Source organism: Anser brachyrhynchus, assembly GCF_964034855.1.
Source record: "Anser brachyrhynchus genome assembly, chromosome: Z".
Taxonomy (NCBI): Eukaryota; Metazoa; Chordata; class Aves; order Anseriformes; family Anatidae; genus Anser; species Anser brachyrhynchus.
Window position 1 is genome coordinate 14,570,470 of NC_137697.1, and position 23,158 is coordinate 14,593,627.

Here is a 23,158-nt window from a genome sequence, read left to right on the forward strand (position 1 = left end):
GATGGCTATTAACCTAATCCACTTGTTCCATTGCAGAGGTCTGTGCCACTTAAAGGCACTGTTGAGTCACCTCGGCTGTACCAAAACGCTGTGGTACACGTCGTTATGGAGGGGATGGACCCAAACCCCTCGGGAAGCAGTGGGAGATGGGTGCCGGTATTCAGGACTCGTAGAACAACACCAGATGAGACTCTGCGTGCCCCCAGCGGGCGAGGCCCCTCTCCCAAGCCGCTCTTGGGGCCCGGGGGCCGCAGCCATGCCCCTTCTGACTGACCCGCACCCCGCTACGCCCGCCCTGCTCAGGCCGCGGCCTGGCCCAGAAGATGGCCGGCGGGCGGCGGGCCGCGCTCCCCGGGCGGACCGTGACGGGCCGGGACGCGGCCCCCCCGGCACGGCTCCCCCCGTCCCAGCCCTGCCCGTCCCGCAGGTGGGGCGGCCGGGCTGGGCCGGGCCGGGCGGCGGAGAGGCGGCCCCGGGGCCGGAGCGGGGGCACGGGGCGGGCGGCGGGGCCGGGCCTCCGCGCTCGGGGCGTGCCGGGGCGGGCGGGCGCCGGGTACCGGGCGGGCTCCTCGCACCGGCCGGGGCTCGACGCCGCTCCCCGGCAGCCCCGCGGCCGGCGCCGGGACGCGGCTTTTTTCTTTTCTTTTCTTTTTTTTTTTTTACAGGAAAAAACAGCGTTGCTCGCGCTGCGCCCGACGACTTCCTATTCTGCCGCATCCCTGCGGCCGTGCCCTCTTCATCGCGGGGCGGCTCGGGCCGGGGCAGCCCCGGCACTGACTGCGGCCGCGGTGGAACCGCTCACGACGAGGGCTTCGACGCGATCCTGGTTTCTTCGGAGCCCACGCGCCGGCAAGGATTGAAATTTCCCGGCTTGGCAGCTCGCGCTGGTGTCTTTTGGGAAGAGTTCGCGTGCTTGGCGGTGGTTTTGTTTCTGCGAGTTGTCAAAGGTAGCGTAAGCTCTTTGCCGGCTGCTGGCTGCTTAAACTGTGTGTTTGCGCTCGGTTGTTCTCTAGAGAGGCGTATCGGATTAAATGCTGCGGCCCCATGCCTCTTCTGTACGTGCACAGTTTCTGCCTCGTGGGAGGTGAAGTGATAGTTGTGCGTTACGCATCTGCCACAGGTATCGCCGGCACGCGCTTGTGCTTAAGCTGGGGCGGCTGCATGGGGCTTCGCGTCTTTACCGGGCTGTGTGAGCACTGTCTTTTGAGGATGGGTGTCTAAAACAGTTGAAACCAACCTTTTGATCCCTGAGAACTGAGACACTGGGCAAAAGGATGGTTTTGTGCTTGAAGAAAGCTTCGTGTGTCAGGCGAAAGAATGGAGTGGTCAGTTTAGGTCCCTCTGTCAGAGCCTAACCAGTAACAACAGACTTCAAAAGGGGGAGGGGGGAAAGAGGAGGTTTGTATCATGATGTACTGAACGTTACAGTGTTGATTTATGTACAGTGATGATGTGGATCTGGTATTTATTTATTTATTTGCATGATTTGGGACTTGCAGGGAACATTTTTAATTAAAAAATGTCATGCTGGCAGATCTCAAAATCTGTTTTTTTAAGTAGGTCCCATTGCAATTAGTTTCACACCACAGTTCTGTTTCAGCCAGCAGTTTTGACTGAGATATAAAAATATTGCTAGTATGAGTTTACGCTATGGGCAGTAAATGGAAGACTTGACATGCGTCCTCTACGAGATGATCAGTATTAACAGGGTGAAATGGTCACCATTCAGTTGTCTCATGCAGGCTTATAATGAGATAAATACATTTGGAATCAAAGAATACAGACCATGCTCAACAGGACAAAAAACTGTCTTGGATAGACTGCCTCCTCTGTTGGGGAAAAAGGGCTAATGCTGTGCTTAGAAGTACAGTAGCAGGAATTAGCAGGTAGGAGTCCTGGTAGTGATCTTAAGTTCCTTTAACAACCTAGGTGAGGAAGGCACCTGTCTGGCATCTCGCAGTGAAAAATGAAGGAATTGGTGAAGGTGGGCTGTGTAGAGGCTTCCCTGTAATGTTACACGTTAACTGCATTAATGCAATGAAGCTGTAGCCCACTCCTGTAAATCCAGCGCTAACTATTTGGATATTGTGTCCACACATTAGGAAGGGTATGAAGCAATGGCGAACCTCCAAAAGAGGGTATAGAAAAATAATCAAAGGAAATGGAAAACAAACCTGTTGAAGAGGACTTAAAGTATAATACTTTCATTTGCATAAACTTGAGATGAGTACATCTAGGTGTTTGCATGTTTGCACGAGGATATTCAGGCCAGGCAGAGTAACCTTAATCGCTGAGAAAGATATGAGACAAAATAATGCACAGTAATTGCCAGTATTACCAATTAACAACTAAAACCAAGAATAAGTATTACAATAGTTGTGTAAGTGCAAAACTCATTACCAGCTGTGTCTGTAAGATGGCTTTTTAATGTGTTCCAGAATATATGATTAAGTCTCTTTTTCAGAATGGCTGTTGTATGTGGGCATGTAAACACGCATGGTCACAGTCATCTTTTCTGACTGATAGTGATATTTTGCGTTCATTTTGTTTCCTCTGATTCTTGTGTCTGGGAGACCAGGATTACCTGCATTGTTACCCCTATTCTTTTAACACCGGCAGCACTGTGGTAGGATCTGCAACTTGCGGCTGTAGCTGATCCTCTGCACGTTCCAGGAAAATTTTGTCTTTTTTGCAAAACTCTGGAGCATCTGGAACTGATCTTAGTTTATAAGGTGAAGCTGGACAGGGGTACAAGTGCTCTGAAGAAGTACAGGAAATCTTCCCTCATTTTCTGACAGGCACATATTCCTTATGAACTTGAGGTTAAAACAATTGCCAGATTAGGGAGGTAAGGAAGGGTTTTGGTTCTGGAATAAGTGGGAAAAAAAACACAATCCTCTCTTAAGGAGAGTTATACCTTCCTTTAAAGCACAGTGCATGGATCCTTCTGCAGGGACCATCCAGATTTCTCGTCTGGTTGCTTACTATGGCACAGGCATCTCAGTCTGTCTTGTTCTCTGTTTTTCTTTGGGTCATCCTTCTTTTCTCAAGGAAGGGGCACAGAGGTAACCACCCTACCTAATAATGTCTTACCAAGGTGTGACACAAAATCATGTTTCAAAGTATACTCTTAACATTTGTGGATCCCAAAAAACTCATGCTAAGAAGAAAAGTCCAGGGTCAGACCTGGGTATGAATCCTATTTAAGCCCTTGCTCGACTGTTTCTTCTTTCTCACAGGTAAAACAAAAACAAGGAATGACTGTGCAGCTACCAGATCTGCAGTTGTCTCTAGTAATGGCCAACATTCAGTACTGGTAGTATTGATGTCTCGGCCTTTCTTTTAGTAAGCATTATCAAATCAGATATGATTATGTACTTAAAATGAAAAAAAAAAGTGCCCTTATATGTAAAATACAGGAATTAAATCTTGTTTTGTGTTTGTAGCTTTAAGCTTTTCCCCTAATATTAAAGTCTTTATTATGAGGTTTTATATATTAATATATTGACAAACAGATATTTGTTCTGCATCTGTTTTATTTAGCTCGGCATCTGTACCTAAAGATATATTTAAAGGCCTATCTGTTATATTTGTATTTGTTTAGAGAACAGTGAATTGTGTTCTACTTACTAGACACATACTTTTTTTTTATTAGTGTCAAGCTGTATTTAGGCGAATTTTGGAATTTAAAGATAACGTATAGCATTGTATATCAGAATGTGTTAATATTTAATACTCTGCTAAGTAATGTTCCATACAAAAGGAAAGGGTTTATCAAACAAGTTTTGCATCTGTAACTTCAATGTATAGTAAACAAAATAAATGTTATCAGTAGTTTTTAGCTGAACTGACCTTTCCTTGTCACTATGTCCTTCAGGATTTTAGAACAAAAGTATCTTCTCCTGTTGTGCCTTTTTGTTCTTTATTATCATTATTTAGAGGCTGAAAGAGGAAAACGTCTTTCCTGCTTTTTCAGTTTCTAGTTAACTTGCAGTTTGTAAATTAACAAGTCATTGAACTTAATGATTACAGCCTTTGTTTCTGTTCTTTTTTTTTCCACTATGACATATGTAGAACAAGTTTTTGTGGTCAGAAGTTGGCGCTGAGCTTCAAGAGGCTCTTCTCCATGTTGCTTCTTCAGATGTCTCTGGAAACTTACTGGTTTCTATTTTCTCAATAAATCTGTGTTGTTTGAATAATAATCTGTGTTTATTTTAGTAATAAGTAGTAATTTTAATGGTGATGATAGTTTTGGGTTTTAAGGCAAGTTGCCATCATTTCAAATTAAATAGGTTTGTTTTTCATCAGAAAATGTGCTTAATTACTGTTCAAGTGAATTTTTATTTAAATGTCAAAGTTGTAAGTTTTATTGTTCCTGGACTAAGTTTCAGCTAACTATTTTTAGCTCAGTTGAGTACTGCAGGTTACAAAACCAGTGTGCTCAGGATCATTTACTACAGTGTTTGACATTTTCCCCATGAACGGGCTTGCCATGGTATGATTTGTAGGGATTAGAGAATTCAGAGAGGAAATTGACTGTCCCTCACTGCTGCTGCTTCCTCCAGTATGCTTGTGTGTCATTCTCTCCTCTGACCTGTGTAGAGAAATCTATGCTTTTCCTCTTCTGATACCCACTGGTACTCACCCTTGGAACTGGTCGTGGAAGCTGATGCTTCTGCAGCCTGTTTTCTGGGAACAATGCAGAAGTTCACATTGGGTTTATTTGCCTCAAAATGCCCTCCTTCCCTCCAGGATTTGTGTAAACACTAGTAGATTTGAATAGTAGAGTTCAGGACACTGATGCTTACACCTTTTCCAAATGAATCTGTTTCTTTTTTCTGTATTAATTCCAAATGAATTCACTGGGGTAGCTCACGCTAGGGCTCGGGGCAATCAGCATTGGCTGATAGAGCAAATTCTGTCTCTTTGCATGGTAGAGCTCCTGCGATTGCTGCTAAAGACTGAATAAAAGACTACACTCACTATTCAGTTTTTGTTGTCAGTTGCTAAGAGTGCTGTATTTATACCTAGTGGGAAAGGACACCCTGTTAGGTTCCAACAAAAACGTTAGAAAATCTTGAAGATTACTGGGCTTACGTTTTATGCAGGCTAAAGAAATACTGCTGGTTCCACTTGTAAATGTACCATGTTCTTTATGCATGGTGCAGCAGCTACATTGCATACAGAAGTATGTGTTTGTGTAGTTAAAAATGATCTCAGAATTAGGTTTAAGTGGAAGAAACTTTCCCATCCTGAAAAATGGGAAAGAGGAGGAGGAAAGATGGTGAAGGGCCTAGAGGGGAAGACATATGAGGAGCGGCTGAGGTCACTGGGCCTGTTCAGCCTGGAGAAGAGGAGGCTGAGGGGGGACCTCATCGCAGTCTACAACTTCCTCGCGAGAGGCAGTGGAGAGGCAGGTGACCTATTCTCCGTTATCACCAGTGACAGGACCCGCAGGAACGGTGTCAAGCTGAGGCAGGGGAGGTTTAGGCTGCACATCAGGAAGAGGTTCTTCACCGAGGGGGTGGTCGCACACTGGAACAGGCTCCCCGGGGAAGTAGTCACTGCACCAAGCCTGTCTGAATTTAAGAAGCGTTTGGACTGTGCACTTAGTCACATGGTCTAAACTTTTGGGCAGACCTGTGCGGTGCCAGGAGTTGGACTTGATGATCTTTATGGGTCCCTTCCAACTCGGGATATTCTATGATTCTATGAAAGTTGATCGAGAAACAGCTTTACATAGAAAATGTAATGAGAAGTTGGTTAGGGTCATTTTTTCTTCTGACTTATTTATATTTTTAAACCATAATAATTCCAAATAACTTAAATTTCAAAATGAAAAATGGAAGAACAGTTGTTTTGGTGTTGAGGCAGCCTTTTTTCATCAATAATATTACCTTTTTAAAAAATATCTTCATTATGATTTCCCCTTCCTGCAAGAAATCATGTTTTGATTAATCGAGTTTTTAAATAGCTCTTGTTGAAGAAAATGGTTCTGCTCATGCAGTTTTACTCATCTGATTTTAGCTTCTCTAGGTGTCTTTCACAGACCTACAGAATGGCTGAGGATGGCAGGGATCTCTGGGCCCATCTGTCCCAACCCCTGTCCAAGCAGAGACACCCAGAGCAGGCTCTCTCAGGGCCAAGTCCAAGTGGCTTTTGGAGATCTCCAAGGAGGAGACCCCACAGCCTGTCTGGGCAGCCTGTGCCAGGGCTCCCTCACCCGCACAGCGTGGGAGGAGGTGCTGCCTGATGTTTGGAAGGAACCTCTTGCATTGAAGTTTGTGCCCCTTGCCTCTTGTCCTGGCACTGGGCACCACTGAAAAGAGCCTGGACCCGTTCTCTTTGCACCCTCCCTTCAAGCGTTTATGTATATTGATGAGATCCCTCTGAGCCTCCTCTTCTCCAAGCGAAGCAGTCCCAGCTGTAAAAGAGATGCTCAGTCCCTTCATCATCTTCATGGCCTTTTGTTACACCCCTTCCAGTATTTCTGTGTTTCCCTTGCACTGGGGAGCCCAGAACTGGACACAGTACTCCTCTGGGGTGGCTGCCCAGTGCTGAACATAGTGGAGGGATCACCTCCCTTGACCTGCTGGCAATACTTTGCCTAGTGTGAGCCAAGTTACCGTCAGCCTTCTTTGTGGCACCTTGCTGGCTTACGTTCAGCTTGGTGTCCACCGGGACCCCCGGGTCCCTTCCTACAGAGCTGCTTCCCAGCTGGGAGGCCCCCAGCCCACGTGGGTGCCTGGGGTTGCTACTCCCCAGGTGCAGGACTCAGCGCTCCTCCTTGTTGAACTTCACGAGATTTTTGTCAGCCTACCTGACCGCCTGTCAGGGTCTCTCTGGATGGTGCACGACTCCGCTCTATCAGCCCCTCCTCCCAGTTTTGTGTCACGTGCTTTCAGCACTTCTGAATTTATGGTGTGACTTTTCCATCACCAGACCCTTCTTAGTACACTTTTACGTGTGCAATTTCTTAAACAAGTAAACATCTAAAGACCTATTTAGTCATGTATGGTTGCCACGTAAGATGGGAAGAGATGTAACCTGCTGAGTCACCTTCTGGTTTCTGGCGTGCAGTAGTTAGCGACTTGCACGTCGAATAACTGGCTGCCAGCGGTACTCGAGAAGGTGGAAGGGTAGCATCAGGACTGAACCAAATTAACAGAAGAAGAAAATGGAAGAAATGCCTTGGAGATCTCTCTCCCTAGGCCCCATGCAGTTCTCTATTTAAGCAAATCAGATGCTCTTCAGGTCATATAGTAAGTCACATTTGCTACCTTAGCAAAAACGTATGTGTATATACATATATATATATTTTTCTCTTTTACTAAGTGGAAATGACTGTGTAGAAACCACTAGGAAAGAAGAGAAAAACTGTTGAGGGTAGAGGACAAGGAGGTCACTGAGAATGGATGGGATATTTGATCTTTGTTTAAGCTTTTGGGTAGACACATGGAACCAGAGTTTTTTGAAAGCTTGTTACTAGGCTTGTGGCTAGATTTGCTATGCCAGGGCTTCTTAGTGCTGCCCTCCACTGTAGTGGAGTATTTGGTGGTATGGGATGTTTTTGGAACAAGCGTAACTCAGAAATGGTTTTGACTTTCCTATGCTTTTGCGTTCTGATTCCTAACTAAAAAAGTATGGGATTGCTGGAGCAAGTCAAAAGACTGGTCAAAAAGTGTTTTCCCTATTATTGGAAATAGCTGAATTATTCTGGCTGGAAGGCTGCCTCTTCTATCTTGTCTCTTCAAAAACAGAGAACCAGCATGTAAGATTTCAGCAGAAACTGTTAGGTTTTTGTGAAATTTTAAGGAAATAAAATAGGTTTTTAGAGTGGGAAGTGTGTGACAGACTTATGAAGCTTTTTCTTTTTTCCCCATTTTTTAAATATGTCAGATTGTTCGGCATCTCCTTGCAAGAGTTTTTGAACCCTTTGAATTGTTTTATGTTTTTACCAAGTTGGTCCTTTTGCTCATACTGTCTTTTCATTTTTATCACAAAACGTCTGGACATGGTCCAGTAACTTCCAGAAGAAGAGTCAGTTGGTGCTCCCAGATAAAGTCAAGTGTCCATGTCAACTTACGGTTGCTTTTTTTGCACCATCTTCTATTGAAATGGACTGTTAATTTTATTAAAAACTTCTCGTAAATCGTTCCTTTCCTAAATTGGAAGGGATGGTATTCTGTAATACTTTACTAATTGTTTTGTTTACTTGTTTAAGTAAGTTAAACAATTAAAAATTACAACTAAACAATTAAAAATGTTTAATTTACTAATGTTTGCATGCCCCTTTTGGGGAGAATCAAGATATTTGTTTTGGTCTTGGCATTAGCTGAAATATATTTTGAGTAGGCCACAGATAAGAAAACCTATGACCATTTCTTGCATAGAGCAGTGAATTCACGTTCAGTCTAGACAGTTGCTTTGTGGTGACAATTGTATCCTCTCTTTTTTCTTGATTCTTTCTTAGGAAAAAAATGTTTTGAACTGCTGGTTTTATTTCATGAAGTCTTTACAACATAGAATACATGTTGAGCTTTTGTCGCAGGTTGCTAGTAGTTAAGACTACAAAAAAGAATAATAGAGCTTTATTATGTTAAATGCCATAAGCTCTTTCCTGTGAACAGTTATACATGCTTATCTTCGCATGCCACACACAGGATTTGGTGTTCTCATGAATGAGCATTTCCTCCAAGATTAAAGCCATATTCATGGAGCTGCTACAAAACATTTTATTTAACTACCTAATAAGATGATGTACTTCTTGAAGCAGAAAAAAGTACTTATGCCAGTGCAGCATCTGTAACCCATTATTGTGTGAAGCTGATTTCTCTTGGGCTTACCCTTCCTGCTCTGTCATAGCTTTGATTAGGCACATCTTGTACGGCTCTTGACTATTTTGCTCAGTTTTGTTGATATCACTAATCATTTTTGAAGTGTTAGTTTCTCTGCAACCACTGGTCTAGCTCATAAAGTACCGACTGCATCACTGTTTACCACAAAGGTATGGTAATCTTTGGTTCATGTTCCTATGAATTTGGTAAAGCCTTTTTTGGAGTCATCTGACCATTATGATTTTCCTTTATTTTTGAATGGAATGTAGTTTTCTTGTAGACATTTAAAAAAAATTAGCCTTGCTAAATGTCTCTCCACAGAAGATAGCTAGGCAGGCTGAATTTCAAACAGACATAAAGGCATTTCTCAACCATTCTTTACACTGCCATTGGAAGGCAGACTGGATCACCCCCAGAAGGATTTCAGGTGTGCTTACCTCTCTCTTCTTCATGGAAAACTCAAGCACTTACCTTAGGAAAACTGCATCAAATTTCTCTCATTGTGCAGGAACCTACACTTAGATAAAGCAAACTTGAATCCAAGTGAGTCATCATTAACTCTTACACAAATGTTTGCAAAGTATTAAAGTTACGGGGACACCTTTACTTGAAGTATATTATTTTTATGTATGTATTTCTTATTTTTTATGACAGTGTTTCCTGCCCATAGTTTATGAAAAGGAAATGTTCAGCTGTTGGATTTGGATGTTCATCTTGCTCTGCGGAAGTTCTGTAGCAGGTGTGTTTCTTTATTATTAGCACTTGTCTTGCCATAAGAAAATTTTCGAAAAGGTGTCTTTCACCAAGTAAAATTTCCAAGCATTATTAAAACGAAAAAAAAATAGAACCATACGGTACACATTAAATAGCATACAGTATAATGTGAAAAAATAATTTATAGCATTCTTGATCTCTTTGTGGAATGTAAATTATGATTGTTGCAGCCTGGATTTGTTTTCTTTTGTGTTTTTAAAAAAGAATATTTTAAAGCTTACCTGGGTAGCTGTTTCTCTGCTGCACAGGATATAGGAGGAGACTGCATAAGAAAATCATACCGTGCATAGGTCAGTTCTTGTTGGGTTGTCAAGACTGTTAACTTTGGAGATCCGTAAATGGAACAAATTAATATTTATGTAACGTGAGAACTAAAAGAGCAGTTAATGTGTGCTGCCTCGGGACAGGTTTAGGTCACATATTATTTTTTCATAAATTCATGCAATGACTACTAACATTCTTATATTATCCCTAATTTTACAAGTTACTTAACGGTATGTGAATGTCATTTTTAAAATAAATTTGGCAGCTCCATGGTCAATTTAAGCTTGCATAACTGCTGAAGCCGGGGGAAACACGGCAGTCCTGCTCACCTTCTACCTCTGGATCTCCATCTCCTTCCATTGCAGTGCTTGTTTGTATGGCTGGTTTCGAAGTGGTTACAAAACTGATCTGCATGGAAAACTACATACGTTTTTGCCAAGCTCGTATTTTTCGTTTGTTTCAGTTTCCCTATAGTTCTCTTACACAGTTATGCTTTCTGATGTGGGAAGGGAGTAACACCAGAGTGAATAGGTGACATGGGGATTAACAATGCTGCTTGTGACAACAGTGGCACTTTATACTGATTAAGTTGAATAGTATAGGTTAGAAAAGGAAATCACAGGGCCAGACTGAAATAACGACTGTTTGACGGTAATTGACAATTCAATGCAATTTGTCACATACAATTTAACACACAACAGTAGTGTATTACATAATGGCATCTCAAATTGTTTGGGGATTACATGGAAGAGGGGATTCATATGTTTGTAGAAGCTTGAACTAGATGAAGCAGGGCAGCTGAACGCTTACATGTGATAGACAGGAAACTGTGTAGCAGTATGCAAAATAAACAATCATGTTTTATTTAATTAATTTGAAATTAAAATAATTTACTTTGAACCAAAAAGACAGCAAAACAACAGACAGAAATCAAGTCACATAAGGGTTAAAATACACCAGGAGAGAATTAACAGAAAACAAGGAAGAAAGTTTAATATTTGGTTCCCTTTAATTTCTTAATTCCAGAAAAAAACAAACAAAAAACTATCTCTGAAAGATGTTTTTTTGTTTTTATATAACAGATTTATTATATATATATAATATATATATATATAATATATAAATATTATTATATTTATGAAATTTGGCTCCAAGAAATAAGTAGCATCAGTAAAATATATAAAATAGCTCCTTGCAGGATTCCTTTGGGTGATTCTTACGTTCTTTGAGTTCTCTTTGAGAACTTTGAGTTCACTCATTCACCCTCCTTCTGTGTTTTCCTTTTATGTATATTTTGCGTACAATTCCTGCACTGTGTTTGAGATTTTAAATTCTGTGAAGGGTAGAGTCCTAATGAAACATTGAAATATACTGCAGCCTGCTTACAGATTTCAAACTTAACAGTTTGATGTACTTTCTGACATACTCATTAGTAACGATATAATGAAATTGCAGGTGTACTTTTTATATATAGGAATGTTTTTTAAAAACATTTAAATGGCAACAGCCTCTTTTCTTCATTTACTTCTACTAAAGGACATATGAGTTGAAATTTCTCCACTCTGTCTGGGAAAGTATGGAAATCTAATTAAATGATGTGTAGACATATATGTTGATGGCAAAATAAGGTAGCATTTTTCCACAGGTATTTTGAAAGAGTCTACGTAATGTGATGTCTTTGATTTTGCTTTTAGATGAAAACTCTATCAGAGATGCTGACATTTTTCCTTCATCTCCTGAAATTGAAAGAGGATCCACCCTGAAACTATTCTGTGTTCTTGGAAAACACTATACGCCTCAAAGAAATGCAAGCCACATAATCTGGAAATTGAATCGTGAATTGATTGCTCAGGAAAACTATAACATTGTGAATGAGACTGTATCTAGTGTAATCATCCATAATTTCACTTACAACAAAGCACATGTGAAATGTTTCATCAATTACCTAGGCAAAGAACAACTTTTGGTTCACACTGAAGTTAAATCTGGCTGTAAGTAGAAATATGGGACAAAATTTTTAATATTCTTGAGTAACTTACTGTCAGATCTTTTTTTTTAGAACTAGTTTTGTTTGTTTGCTTGTTTTTTAGCTTGGGGCATTACAAGACCTGTATTCAAGTATCTTCTTTTTTTTTTTTTTTTCCTAAACTAAAGCATGAAGATTTCTGGCAATCCTTATTGATGCTAGTCCATGACCTCTCTGACCCTGACTTGACCAGCTAAAGCAGTGGGCGTTTTCTGTTGAATTCAGAGACTACTAGATCCTTCTCTTCGGTTATTTCTCATGTCTAGCCTAGCCAACTTAAGCTTTCTCAGGGGATGATTTCCTTTCTAATCCTCTGCTCCAGAAAAATTATAATCATAGTCTCATCTGGAGAAAGTTGCAGGATAAATATAAATACTACTTTTCTATTTTATTGAGCAGGTTAAGTCCATGTTATACTAATGCCTGCATGGGGATCCCATTCTAGTAAGGAAGCAGTAAATGCAGAGAAATAAACCCCCAGAATAAAGAACAGCAGAAAATATTACCTGTTTGCAAAGTGAAGTGTGCTGTAAGCTTGTCAGCAAAAGGAAGATCTTTTTAAGAAATGTGCTAGGTAGAACAGAAAAGTATTATTTTACAGAAATGGCTTCTTCAATCAGTTTATTTCAGTGGGAGCAGTTCTCTTCCTTTCAACTCCCATTTCTTCTAGTGAGTGAAGAAGTCTGTGTTTAACGCAGGTATCTTTGAGGGTGTTACATTTTTATGGATTGTTTCCTTTGTGCCATCTTGCTTATAAGTGAAATTAGTGGTTGCTTCAGTGTCACATAGATACATTTCCCAGGAAGTTGTCTTCTGCAGTCTGAGGCCATGCAGGCTTCTCAGTTTAGCATTTTTAATAAGGTATGTGGCTAGGTATTCTGGGAAGGAACCAAGAGGAGCTTTATCTTTCAGACAACGCTTGTACATTTTTGCTGTTTCTTTGTTTTCCTGCTACTGGCTGGACTGGTGCTTAGCTACAGACACTTTACAGGGAGTGTACTTAGATGTTCAGGACAAAACATATTTTGGTTTGATATAAGACGTTTAATGAGTTACCGTAAACTATACTATGAGTTACCAGGCCCATTCAGTCAAGTACTTCTGAGAATTAGTTGGAGCCAGTCTCCCTGCCTCCCTGAGGAAGGAAGGAATGGTTTTGGTTTTGTGAAGAGTTTTGAGGGCAATAAGAAAAAAAATGGAGTTCTGTGGAAGCCACATAGTGAAGATTTGCCTTCTGACTAATATAGGAAGTTTTATATATTAAAGTTGTTCATATTTATAAGAATAATTTTTTCTCCTTGGTCATTGTAGTTCCACCAGACACACCAGGAAATATTTCCTGCATTTATTACTTTAATGTTGAACTTACCTGCAACTGGACTTCAGGAAGAGAAACAAATCTTACAACAATCTATACTCTTTACAGAAAAATGTAAGTATTGGATATATCAGGAACTGGGATGCTGGGGTAAGACTGCTAGCTCCCTCCCCGTCATATCCTCACTTCTGTTTAAAGTAAACCTGGAAGCATCATCTAGTTCAGTGTCGCGGCATTCCTCAGTAAGCACAATTAATTTTGTATTGATAATGGTTAAAAAAATTACAACCTGATACTGTTCTAGTGCTCTGTATAAACAAAATGAACATTTTTAACTCAATGCTCAGTACAAAAATATTTGTTTGAATTGATGTTCCCTTGTTTCCTTGAAGTACCATTATTAATTAGGTCAAACTGGGTAAGCCTAGGTACAAATATAATCTTTTAGGATATTCTACTGCTGAGTCAGAATGGAGGCACTTAGTTGGACTGTAACCGAGAAACTTCCTAACAGTCCTTGCTTTGAATGGGGAAGGATGCCTTCTTCCCCTACTTTAAACAATTCCCACTTAAAACCATTAAAGCCCCTGTTGTTCTGTCTAGTAATAACATATACAACAGTTTGTACTAAGGTGTTGCACGTAGGGGTATTTTAGGATTTATTTATTTATTTTAGATTAAATAAGTTTTCAAGGTGTTTTTCTAATTCGAAGCATTTTGTGTAGTATAGTACTCTAAAATATAGTGATTGACAACCATACTTCTCATCTGAAGGCTGTTTTAGGGTAGGGAAAAAAATCAGAACTATGCAAGTATAATGACAAGCAACAGCAATAGTGTTTGATGGCATTAGGCTTTAACCTAGTAGTCTTTGGAGTCATACCGTCTCAGTGAAAGAATCAAGAATTGTCCTTTTTGGTTTGCTCATATCTGGGGATTTGCATTTACAAATACAAGTTATGCAGTCTTGTGCTTTTTAGTATCTTCACAACCCCATTATAGGAGGAGTTATTTGATTCTTTCAGTTTTAGTGAAATTTTAGATTTTGCTTAGTAGCTTACTTTTTCGTGAGTTACTGTGAAAATAGTGAAATCACTGTTGTTTCAAGGCAAATCTCAGTTTTGAAGGTGACAGCACAGATTTTATCAAATATACTTGTCAATGTGTTTTTCATAATACTGCTGCTTGAGGCTAATATAATATGTTTGCATGAATAGTTTTCTAAAATGCATAAGATGTCCTTGAGAAATGGAAGGAATGTAGACTCCAAAGGAAATACTTTCTTATTGTAAGTTATATTAGCATATTACATCTTTTTTATGCAAATGGAAGGACAGGAAAATATCTTTAGTTTTGTCTCTACTTCAGGCTCAACATTTTAGTCCACCTTCGTTAGGTAGAACTTCTTACTGCTTCTAGTGTTTCTATGTTTTGTAACAGTTGAACATGTGAAACCATAAACTGTGCCAGCTGTTGAAAAGAAGTATTGATACAGTTCCTTCCTGTACCGGCACAATTTTTTCTTCAACCACACAGTGAATTGCACATCTATTTCCAGTAAAATCTAACCATTAATTTTAATCTAGATCTATTTCCCTGTTTGTTTTACTATATGACTACTGTGGTGGTTTTACCCAGCTCGGCAGCTAAACTCCACCACAAGTGCCCTCTCACTCCCGCTCCTCAAAAGGAAAGGGGGTAAAAATATGATGAGAAGTGGATCAGGGGTTGAGATAAGGACAGGGAGATCACTTAACAGGTATCATCATGGGCAAAACAGACTCAGCACAGGGAGACTGACTTACTACCTATTACTAACAAACAAGAGGAAGCATTGAGGAACTAAAAGCAAACCATAAATGCCCTTCCCTATCCACCCTTTTCCACTTTCTCCCCCCAAGCAGCGCAGGGGAACAGGGAATGGGGGCTGCGGTCAGTCCCTGACGCTTCGTCCCCGCCGCTCCCTCTCGGTCCCTCTGTGCCCCTGCTCCACGCGGGGTCCCTCCCACGGGATGCCGTCCTGCCCGAACTGAGCCTGCGGGGGCTGCCCACAGGCAGCAGCTCTTCAGGACCTGCTCCCACACGGCTCCGTACCACGGGGTCCATCCCCCAGGAGCAAACTGCTCCAGCACGGGTCCCCCACGGGCGGCAGCTCCCCCCAGGCCCCCTGCTCCTGCGTGGGCTCCTCTCCACGGGCTGCAGCTCCGGCCCGGGGCCTGCTCCTGCGGGGGCTCTCCATGGGCCGCAGCCTCCTCCAGGCCACATCCACCTGCTCCACCGGGGGCTCCTCCACGGGCTGCAGCGTGGAGATCTGCTCCGTGTGGGACCCGTGGGCTGCAGGGGGACAGCCTGCTCCACCAGGGGCCTCTCCACAGGCCGCAGGGGAACTGCTGCTGCCTGCCTGGAGTACCTCCTGCCCTCCTGCTGCACTGACCTGCGGGTCTGCAGGGCTGCTTCTCTGGTTCTCTCACATTTCTCATCCCTCTCTCCCAGATGCTGTTGCACAGCAGTTTTTGGTTTTGTTGACCCCCCCTGCTCCACTTTCTTTGGTCTTCCCTCCCAGAGGCCCAAGCAGTGTCCCTCACGGCTCGTCTCTGGCCAGCAGCAGGTCTGCATGCTATCTCATAGCTGTATCATGAGGCATGTGTTCCTAGCTGTATCTACATACGTATTATTAAAGGAGGTCTTGTGTGGAGTGACTTGATTATTTCACTGCTCTTTGATTTTAATCTAAAATAATAATAACCTATGAATCCCCCATTAAGTCATTTTTACTTTTCATTACTGCTTGCTGGAATTTGTCTTACTAATGACAATTAAAGCTGAGTCCTTGTGGGCTATACATATGCATTATTTATTGAGTTTAGTTTTTATAGAGTGAATGCAGGAGCAGTGCAGTTAGGAAAGAGCATTTGTTTGCACACATGCATTACCTAGGGAGGTTTTTAGTATTAAAGTCCTGCAGCCTCAAAAACATATAATAATTAATTCCTAACCTAAAAATCAGATTTATTCTGAGAAAATCTTCTAATGGCTAACTCCTGCTATTTTTCTCTCTTAATTTTAGTAAGAATAAGCAAGGTCTGATTATGCCGGACTCAGAGCTCTCCAGCTGCCGAAGCAAAACCGAGTCATGCTCATTTCGTCACCCAAATACTCCGTTTAGTAATTCTTTTTGTTTTCAAGTGAAAGCTCAAAATGTTTTGGGTGAAGCTTCATCAGAGTGTGTTCCTATAGCTATGGAAAACATAGGTAATTAAAAAAGCGTTAAGTAAAGATAACAACACAGATTATGTTGAACTGATGGCACCTTCACAATTCTTTTTCCCTTTCTGTAAAACATGGCCTAAAGGTCTCTGGGACAAATTCTGTATGTAAAGTTAGTTTTTGTAGAACGAAAATATGAAATTTTTTTTTCAATTTAAGTTTTGAAACAATTGTTTAGGTTTCATTTGTTTTTAAATCGGTTTGCTTTTAAAGTACCATCTCATTTTAATTGCTAGTTAAAAATCATAGAATTGTAGAATATCTGAGGTTGGAAGAGACACATGAATAATCAAGTCCAACTCCTGGCTCCACCCAGGACTACCTAAAAAATTAAGCCATAAAATTACAAAGTTTCTGAAATTAAGTGCATCATTAAGTACATAAAATGTTTTATTCCTCCCAGTTTTTATTTTGTTAAAATCTGGGTGCTTCCAATTTAGTGAAGCAAATCTCCCATTATATTTTAACTGTTTGCATTTAATATGTAAGATTCTTTGAACTGCTTGGAACAGGCAGCAATTTTCAGCAGTTTCTTGGACTTACCAAGAGGTGATCAAAATGATACAGTTGTAGTCATAGCATGGAGTAGGTACCTCAACGTTTTAGCTAATGTCTGCAGTAGCCATTGTAAATTACAAAGTTTTTAAATTATTAACAAGTAAAGGCTTTTTACTAAAATTCTTTGTCAAATAAGTGGTATTTGGACTGTGTGTATTTTTGAGTGGTACTAGATGTCAGCGCAGTATTTGGCTGTAAATGAATCATATCCTATTTGCAGATCTGCCCATCATTTATTCTGCTGTTCTACTTTCTGGTTAGGAAAAATAAATAAATCGCCTATGATTCTATTCTGTAATTCCTGGAAGCAATGGCACTATTTTGTCTATCTCTTCTCCCTCTGTGCTTTGCTGCATTTTCTTCTGTTCATTTTGGTAGAGTTAATTGAGATTTTGATATCAGACGGGTAAGGTCAGCATCGTCACTCTTCCCTGCAACAATGCACATCCCTCTAAAATCTTTCTTTTCCCGATGCATGTAGCAGGTTGTGGAGTTGCATTTGATTTGCTGGCTCATGTGAGACATTGGTATCTAGGGTGAAGCTAGGCTGACTCCCAGCTAGAAGGCTTTTCCTGAGCTGTACGGTGTATAATATAAGCACAGTAACAATACTATGCTTCTGCTTGGACCCTGTATGTTACATTCAGCTCCTCAGTGCTTTACAGGTATCCATGAAACAGCTGTGTGTACTGCACAAGAAGTTGTATGAGGCGCAAGTTTTAACTATATTAAAGTGTAAAGAAGAGCCAGTTATCCTAGAATCAGTGCAAAGAGCTCAAAAGGCTTAGTAGTGCTCTTTCAGATGAAGCCAGTAAAACGCTTTTAATTGAGTATTTTTGGTGCAGCACTCTGTCAGCTCTCCAGCCCTGTTCAAGCCTGCTGTGGCTTCCTGTCACTTTCCATATCCTCTGTACCAGCCGTCTCTTTTCTCAGTGCTAATCCTTTTCCCATTGTCTCCTTCACATTACTGCATCTTCAAATCCTTTTCAGCTGAACTCTTCCCTCATCTGTAATTAGGGCATGACCTTAGCATTCCAGCCCCACTTCTTTTCTTCTCCCTGCTGTTGTCTTTGAGAAGAGACTCTGGTAGTGTTCTTCAGCACTGATACAGACAGAAGAAATCTGCGCATCTATTTGAGAGTGAGTTTGTCAGCATGAAATCAGTTGTGTGCAGTCTTGCTTATAGATAACTTCCCATATGTAGAGTTAAGTCTATAGAATCATATGTGAATATGTGAAATCAATATGTGAATATCATGTGAATTCTCTGCTGGAATGTACATTACTGGAAAAGTAGTTAAACTTCTTGGAATGCATGTAGACCAATTCTGAACTTGTATATAACCATTTTCACCTGTTAATACTTTTCTTTCTTAATTCTAGAGAAATTTGAACCTCCTGAAATACTTTCCATAAAGAAAGTTGCTGGTATAAAACAGTTGCTTACAGTAACCTGGAAAATACCTGAGGATATTATACCTGCACAATATTTAAATTGCCAGGTTCGATATAGAAACTTGTATTCAAACTCTTCGGTAAGCTGCTTACATTTTCTTCTGAATGTGGACTTGTTTGTGCCTAATTTCTTAATGTTATAAAAAGCTATTTGTAAAAGAGGGAAGAAGTAATTGGATATGATGATAAAAGCTTGTCATTTCAGTGGAGCATAATTAGATATACAAGATCTTAGGTTTATTGTTTTGTTATCTATCTTAATTTTCTCTCCTTTTGGTCAATGTCTGTTTTGGTACACACCATACTTCTGAATATTTCTGTGAAAGGCTAAGGTATGACCTGTTAAACACAATTGGAGAAATTATTTTATTTTACTGTTTCATCCTGATGATGAAAACAGCATTTACTCCCAGCTATAGTAGTTGAATCAGATTAAGAGGGACTAATTATATATTAATTTTCAAGTAAATTCAAGTATAAGTTTTGCAAGATAGAAAATGAGGGAAGTTATTTTTCTGAATCTACCTTTCTGACACTTAAATGAAGGAGTGTTATAAGAAAACATAATTTTATTTAGACTATGGCTTCTTTCAGATGGATTATTCCAATCCTTCTCAGTATGGAAGTGAATCCATTTGCAGTCATACTATTTCCTATTTCAAATTTAAGAATAGGTCAGGTTCTTTGACTTTTTTTTTAAGCTCGTTAAACTGAGGTGCCTTTCTTGGCCTTGTTTATTAATTTATTTTTAACATATCATACGTTTAATTCTGGGAGAGGAGAAGAAATCACCAGGGTAACTAATCGTAGTTGTCAGACCTATAGTTCCTGTTGCTAAAATGCTTTTTAATTAGCATCCTCCCCATGTTCTTATGGAAAACATTTTTCTGTAGATATGACACATTAGTTGCTGGACTGAGAATATAATATCCTGGATGATCTGATGGGCAGAATGTCTTAGGTTTACAGTGGATGTTAGAAACTAAATTAAAATTTATTTAAAAGATCTATTCAAGACTTTCATCCCTTTAAAACCAAGACACACCTGTCCTTGTGATGCTTACATTCACGTGGGATTCTTCACACATGTTGAAAACGTTCATGTTTTTTGCTACGTTACGTGCTTATTGTATGTTGTGTCTATTTGTCACCACTTCCATGAGAAATAACCTGTCTACTTTTCATTATCAAATACAGTCTACATATATTTTCTTCTTCAAAACTTGCATCTGCTTTTTCCCTTAGGTGTGTTAGAGAAAAAAAAACAACAGTAGCCATAATCAGTAAAGCCAAAAATTTCAATGAGTTTACTTTTGTAGATCTTAGGCAAGCACAATTCATAGTTTTGTCTGTAGTCAATCCAATGGCAATGGCTGGTGAAGACAGCATCAAACAATCAGTTGGATATAGAAGCCATTTTTCTGTCTGTTGGAACAAGTATAGAAAAGAAAGACGGAGCAAATGACAGCTGTTTTCTTAATCTTTTAAGCCTTCCTACCAAAAAAAAATAAAAATACTTTGCTGTGGACTGTAATTATTGAGTGAAAAAATGATCACCAGTTTTTCTACTTGCATGCACTAAGTTTGTAATTAAATATTGTTCACAGCCATTTGGCAAGTAACAAAAAGCTAGACTGGGATATTTGCAGTTCTACTTCAAGTTGTTCAGGAGATTAATAATAATTTTGAAGTTCTTTTTGCTATAGGTTGGCTAAGGAGTCTTGTTATCTACCAGAGTATTGTAGGTCCATGAATTTCCCATTTCTGACAGTGAGTTTCTTGTGATCAGGTTGGACTAAAAATTTCATATGTTAGAGGTTGTTTTATTAAGCAGCGTGCTTCTTATTCTGGTGTTTAAGGGAGCGGTGCTTACATTTTGTTATAGTATGATTCACTTTTCATTCAACTGGTAGAAGGCAATAATTTTTTTCACAAATTTTTGGCAGTATTGTACGCTTACATGACATTACTGTTTAAAATTGGCACCCAAGAAGGAATCTCCCTTATTCCAAAGCTTATTTACCTTTGCTGACATTGCAGAATTTAAGCCAGCTTGAAAATTAATTGTAGCATGTTTCTGTTTCAGTTTGAAATTGGAGAATTTATTGATTTTTTTTTCCAATTTGGAGAAGAAAACACTGATGTTACTGTAGTGATTCTATCCCTTGTTCTGTACAGGAACACTTAAATCTTTCTGTAGTGCCTATTGTTTGCTTCTACTTTGTGTTGTCAATCCAGATGGGTTGATACATCAGATCTAATATTTCCTTTTCATGTCTCCTTTCACTTTTTGTTTTGGAACAATGGTCTAGTTTCCAACTGCCATTAGTTAGATTTTCTTCAGTGGGACCTTTTTAAGACAAGAGGAAGTTACTCACCTTGTTCTTACTTTTCCAAGAAGACGTTATATCAGTTACTCCTCATGCTTTTGTCTTCCTTCACCATTTAAAGGCTCCATTTTCCATGCTGTTTCCCTCCCCTCCCCTCCCCTCCCCTCCCCTCCCCTCCCCTCCCCTCCCCTCCCCTCCCCTCCCCTGAATTTTCTGTTTTCTAATTCTTCTTTTTGTTTTAATCTCATGCTGATGGTGTTTGGGGTCACAGCCAACATTGTTACAGGGCTAAGAGCTAGAAGACCCTGTAACTTGAAAAACAGAAGAAATAAATACCCCGCTGGCTCACAAGCTCAGGTGATCACTGCCTCCCCAGGGATGCATCTGCTGCAAGGTGCAAATTACCTGTGGTGATCATTGGCTTTACCAGTACTCAGTTACTTCCCAGTTCATAGAATCACAGAATATCCTGAATTGGAAGGGACCCATAAGGATCATCGAGTCCAACCCCTGGCTCCACATGGGTCTACCCAAAAATTCAGACCATGTGACTAAGGGCACAGTCCAAACGCTTCTTAAACTCCAACAGGCTTGGTGCCATGACCACATCCCTGTTCTAGTGCATGACAGCCCTCTCAGAGAAGAACCTTTTCCTGATGTCCAGCCTGAACCTCCCCTGTTGCAGCTTGACTCCATTCCCTCGGGTCCTGTCACTGGTCACTAAAGGGAATAGATCGGCGCCTGCCCCTCCACTGCCCCCCGTGAGGAAGCTGTAGGCCTGCTGCTGAGAACTACAGCTCCCTGTTGCTGGGAACTACAGTTAGCCAGGACCTCCTGTACCAGCACAGCTGCTCTGTTGTTGCTTGTGAGCTGCACGCAGTTCAAACCACAAGGTCAGTCAGCCCAGACCTTTGGCTGAAATTTCTTATTCTGAAGTTTTACAAGAAGAATGAAGGCGTTATGAAGAAAAATTAAATAAGTAAATAAAAAAAAGTGATTGAGTTTTATGGGAGTGAGATGCAAAATGAGAAAACTGCGTCCTTTTTTTTAAACCAGATCACGTGTCTGTTTTCAATTTTGTAGCAAATCATTTTTGTTCATGCATCTGCTTTCAGGAAATTGACACTGTCGCAGTGACTTCTGAAGAGAAAGTAGTATCGCTTAATCTCACGGGTCTGTGGGACTCCACAGAGTATTCAGTTGACGTTCGGTGTATTGGTGTTGAATCAAAATTCTGGAGTGAATGGTCTAGAGAGAAAACAGCAAGCACAGAGGAGAAAGGTGGGGTAACTAAATAGTGTGCTTTTCTTTGGGTATTCTTTGAGGAATTAGGATTTAATAATAGCAAACTGTATTTTCACCATATTCAATCTATTGAATTTCTAATTCTGTTTAAGAAAAACAAGTGTGTATTTTATTTAAATACAGAAGAAGGAAAACTGCAAGACAGATAAGGAGAGGAAGAGGTCTGAAAGGTAATTTAAATGCAAACAATACAGGGCTAAAGAAGAAAATGAGTAAATAGGAAGAGAGGAAGAATTAGGGTGTACATGGAGAATGAACATGTGCAAAGTAGCATAGTAGCAGAAAAGCAGTGTAGCAAGTATGTCCAGTAACATGAATCAGAGAAATTAAATTACCAGTTGTAAAACAAGATAATGTGTTTTAACCCTGGTAGGCAGCTAAGCACCACACAGCTGCTTGCTTACTTACCCTTCAGTGGGATGCAGGGGAGAATCAGGAAGGTAAAAGCAGGAAAGCCTGTGGCATGAGACAAAGGCTAGGTAAAGCAAAAGCTCTGCATGCAGGCAGGCAAGACAAGGAAGTCATTCATGACTTTCCATCGACAGGCAGGTGTTCATCAGCTTCCAGAACTGCAGGGCTCGTAACGTGTAACAGCTTTTTGGGAAGACTATGCCATCACTCCAAATGTTCCCCCTTTCCTTCTTTTCTCCCTAGCCTTTATTGCTGAGCACAATGCCATATGGCATGGAATATTTCTTTGATCCATTTGGGTCAGCTCTCCTGGCTGTGTTCCTTCCCAGCTTCTTGTGCACCCCCAGTTTGCTCGCTGGCAGGGCAGCATGAGAGAAGCAAAAAAGTCCCTGGCTCTGTGTAAGCACTACACAGCAACAACTAAAATGTTGGTGTGTTAGCAACTTTATTTTCATCATAAATGTGAAATACAGCATCATCTGAGCCTTTGTGAAGAAAATTAACTCTATTCCAGTCAAAACCAGGACATAAGACTCGAAAGTCGTCTCTAGGACTTAACAAAACAAACTAGAAGGAAACATATGGAAAGAACAAGAAAAAATTATATGAGAGA

The 23,158-nt window shown here is 40.5% G+C and overlaps 1 protein-coding gene across 5 annotated transcripts in view; it reads left to right on the top strand.

The window, feature by feature from the left end:
* Nucleotides 1-522: 522 nt before the first annotated feature.
* IL31RA (interleukin 31 receptor A) overlaps nt 523-23,158 on the top strand; it is a 43,032-nt gene continuing 20,396 nt past the window's right edge. For 2 of the 5 annotated variants that reach the window (XM_080574609.1, XM_080574613.1), the window contains exons 1-7: nt 523-947; nt 9,492-9,576; nt 11,570-11,866; nt 13,213-13,333; nt 16,287-16,471; nt 18,428-18,579; nt 21,945-22,110. In XM_080574609.1, the coding sequence (XP_080430735.1) occupies nt 9,522-9,576; nt 11,570-11,866; nt 13,213-13,333; nt 16,287-16,471; nt 18,428-18,579; nt 21,945-22,110 (976 nt within the window). In that variant the 5' untranslated portion in view covers nt 523-947; nt 9,492-9,521. Of the gene's footprint in view, nt 948-1,013; nt 3,346-4,074; nt 7,263-9,491; nt 9,577-11,569; nt 11,867-13,212; nt 13,334-16,286; nt 16,472-18,427; nt 18,580-21,944; nt 22,111-23,158 lie in introns of all 5 variants that reach the window. The other 3 variants (XM_080574610.1, XM_080574612.1, XM_080574611.1) reach the window with 3 other exon arrangements.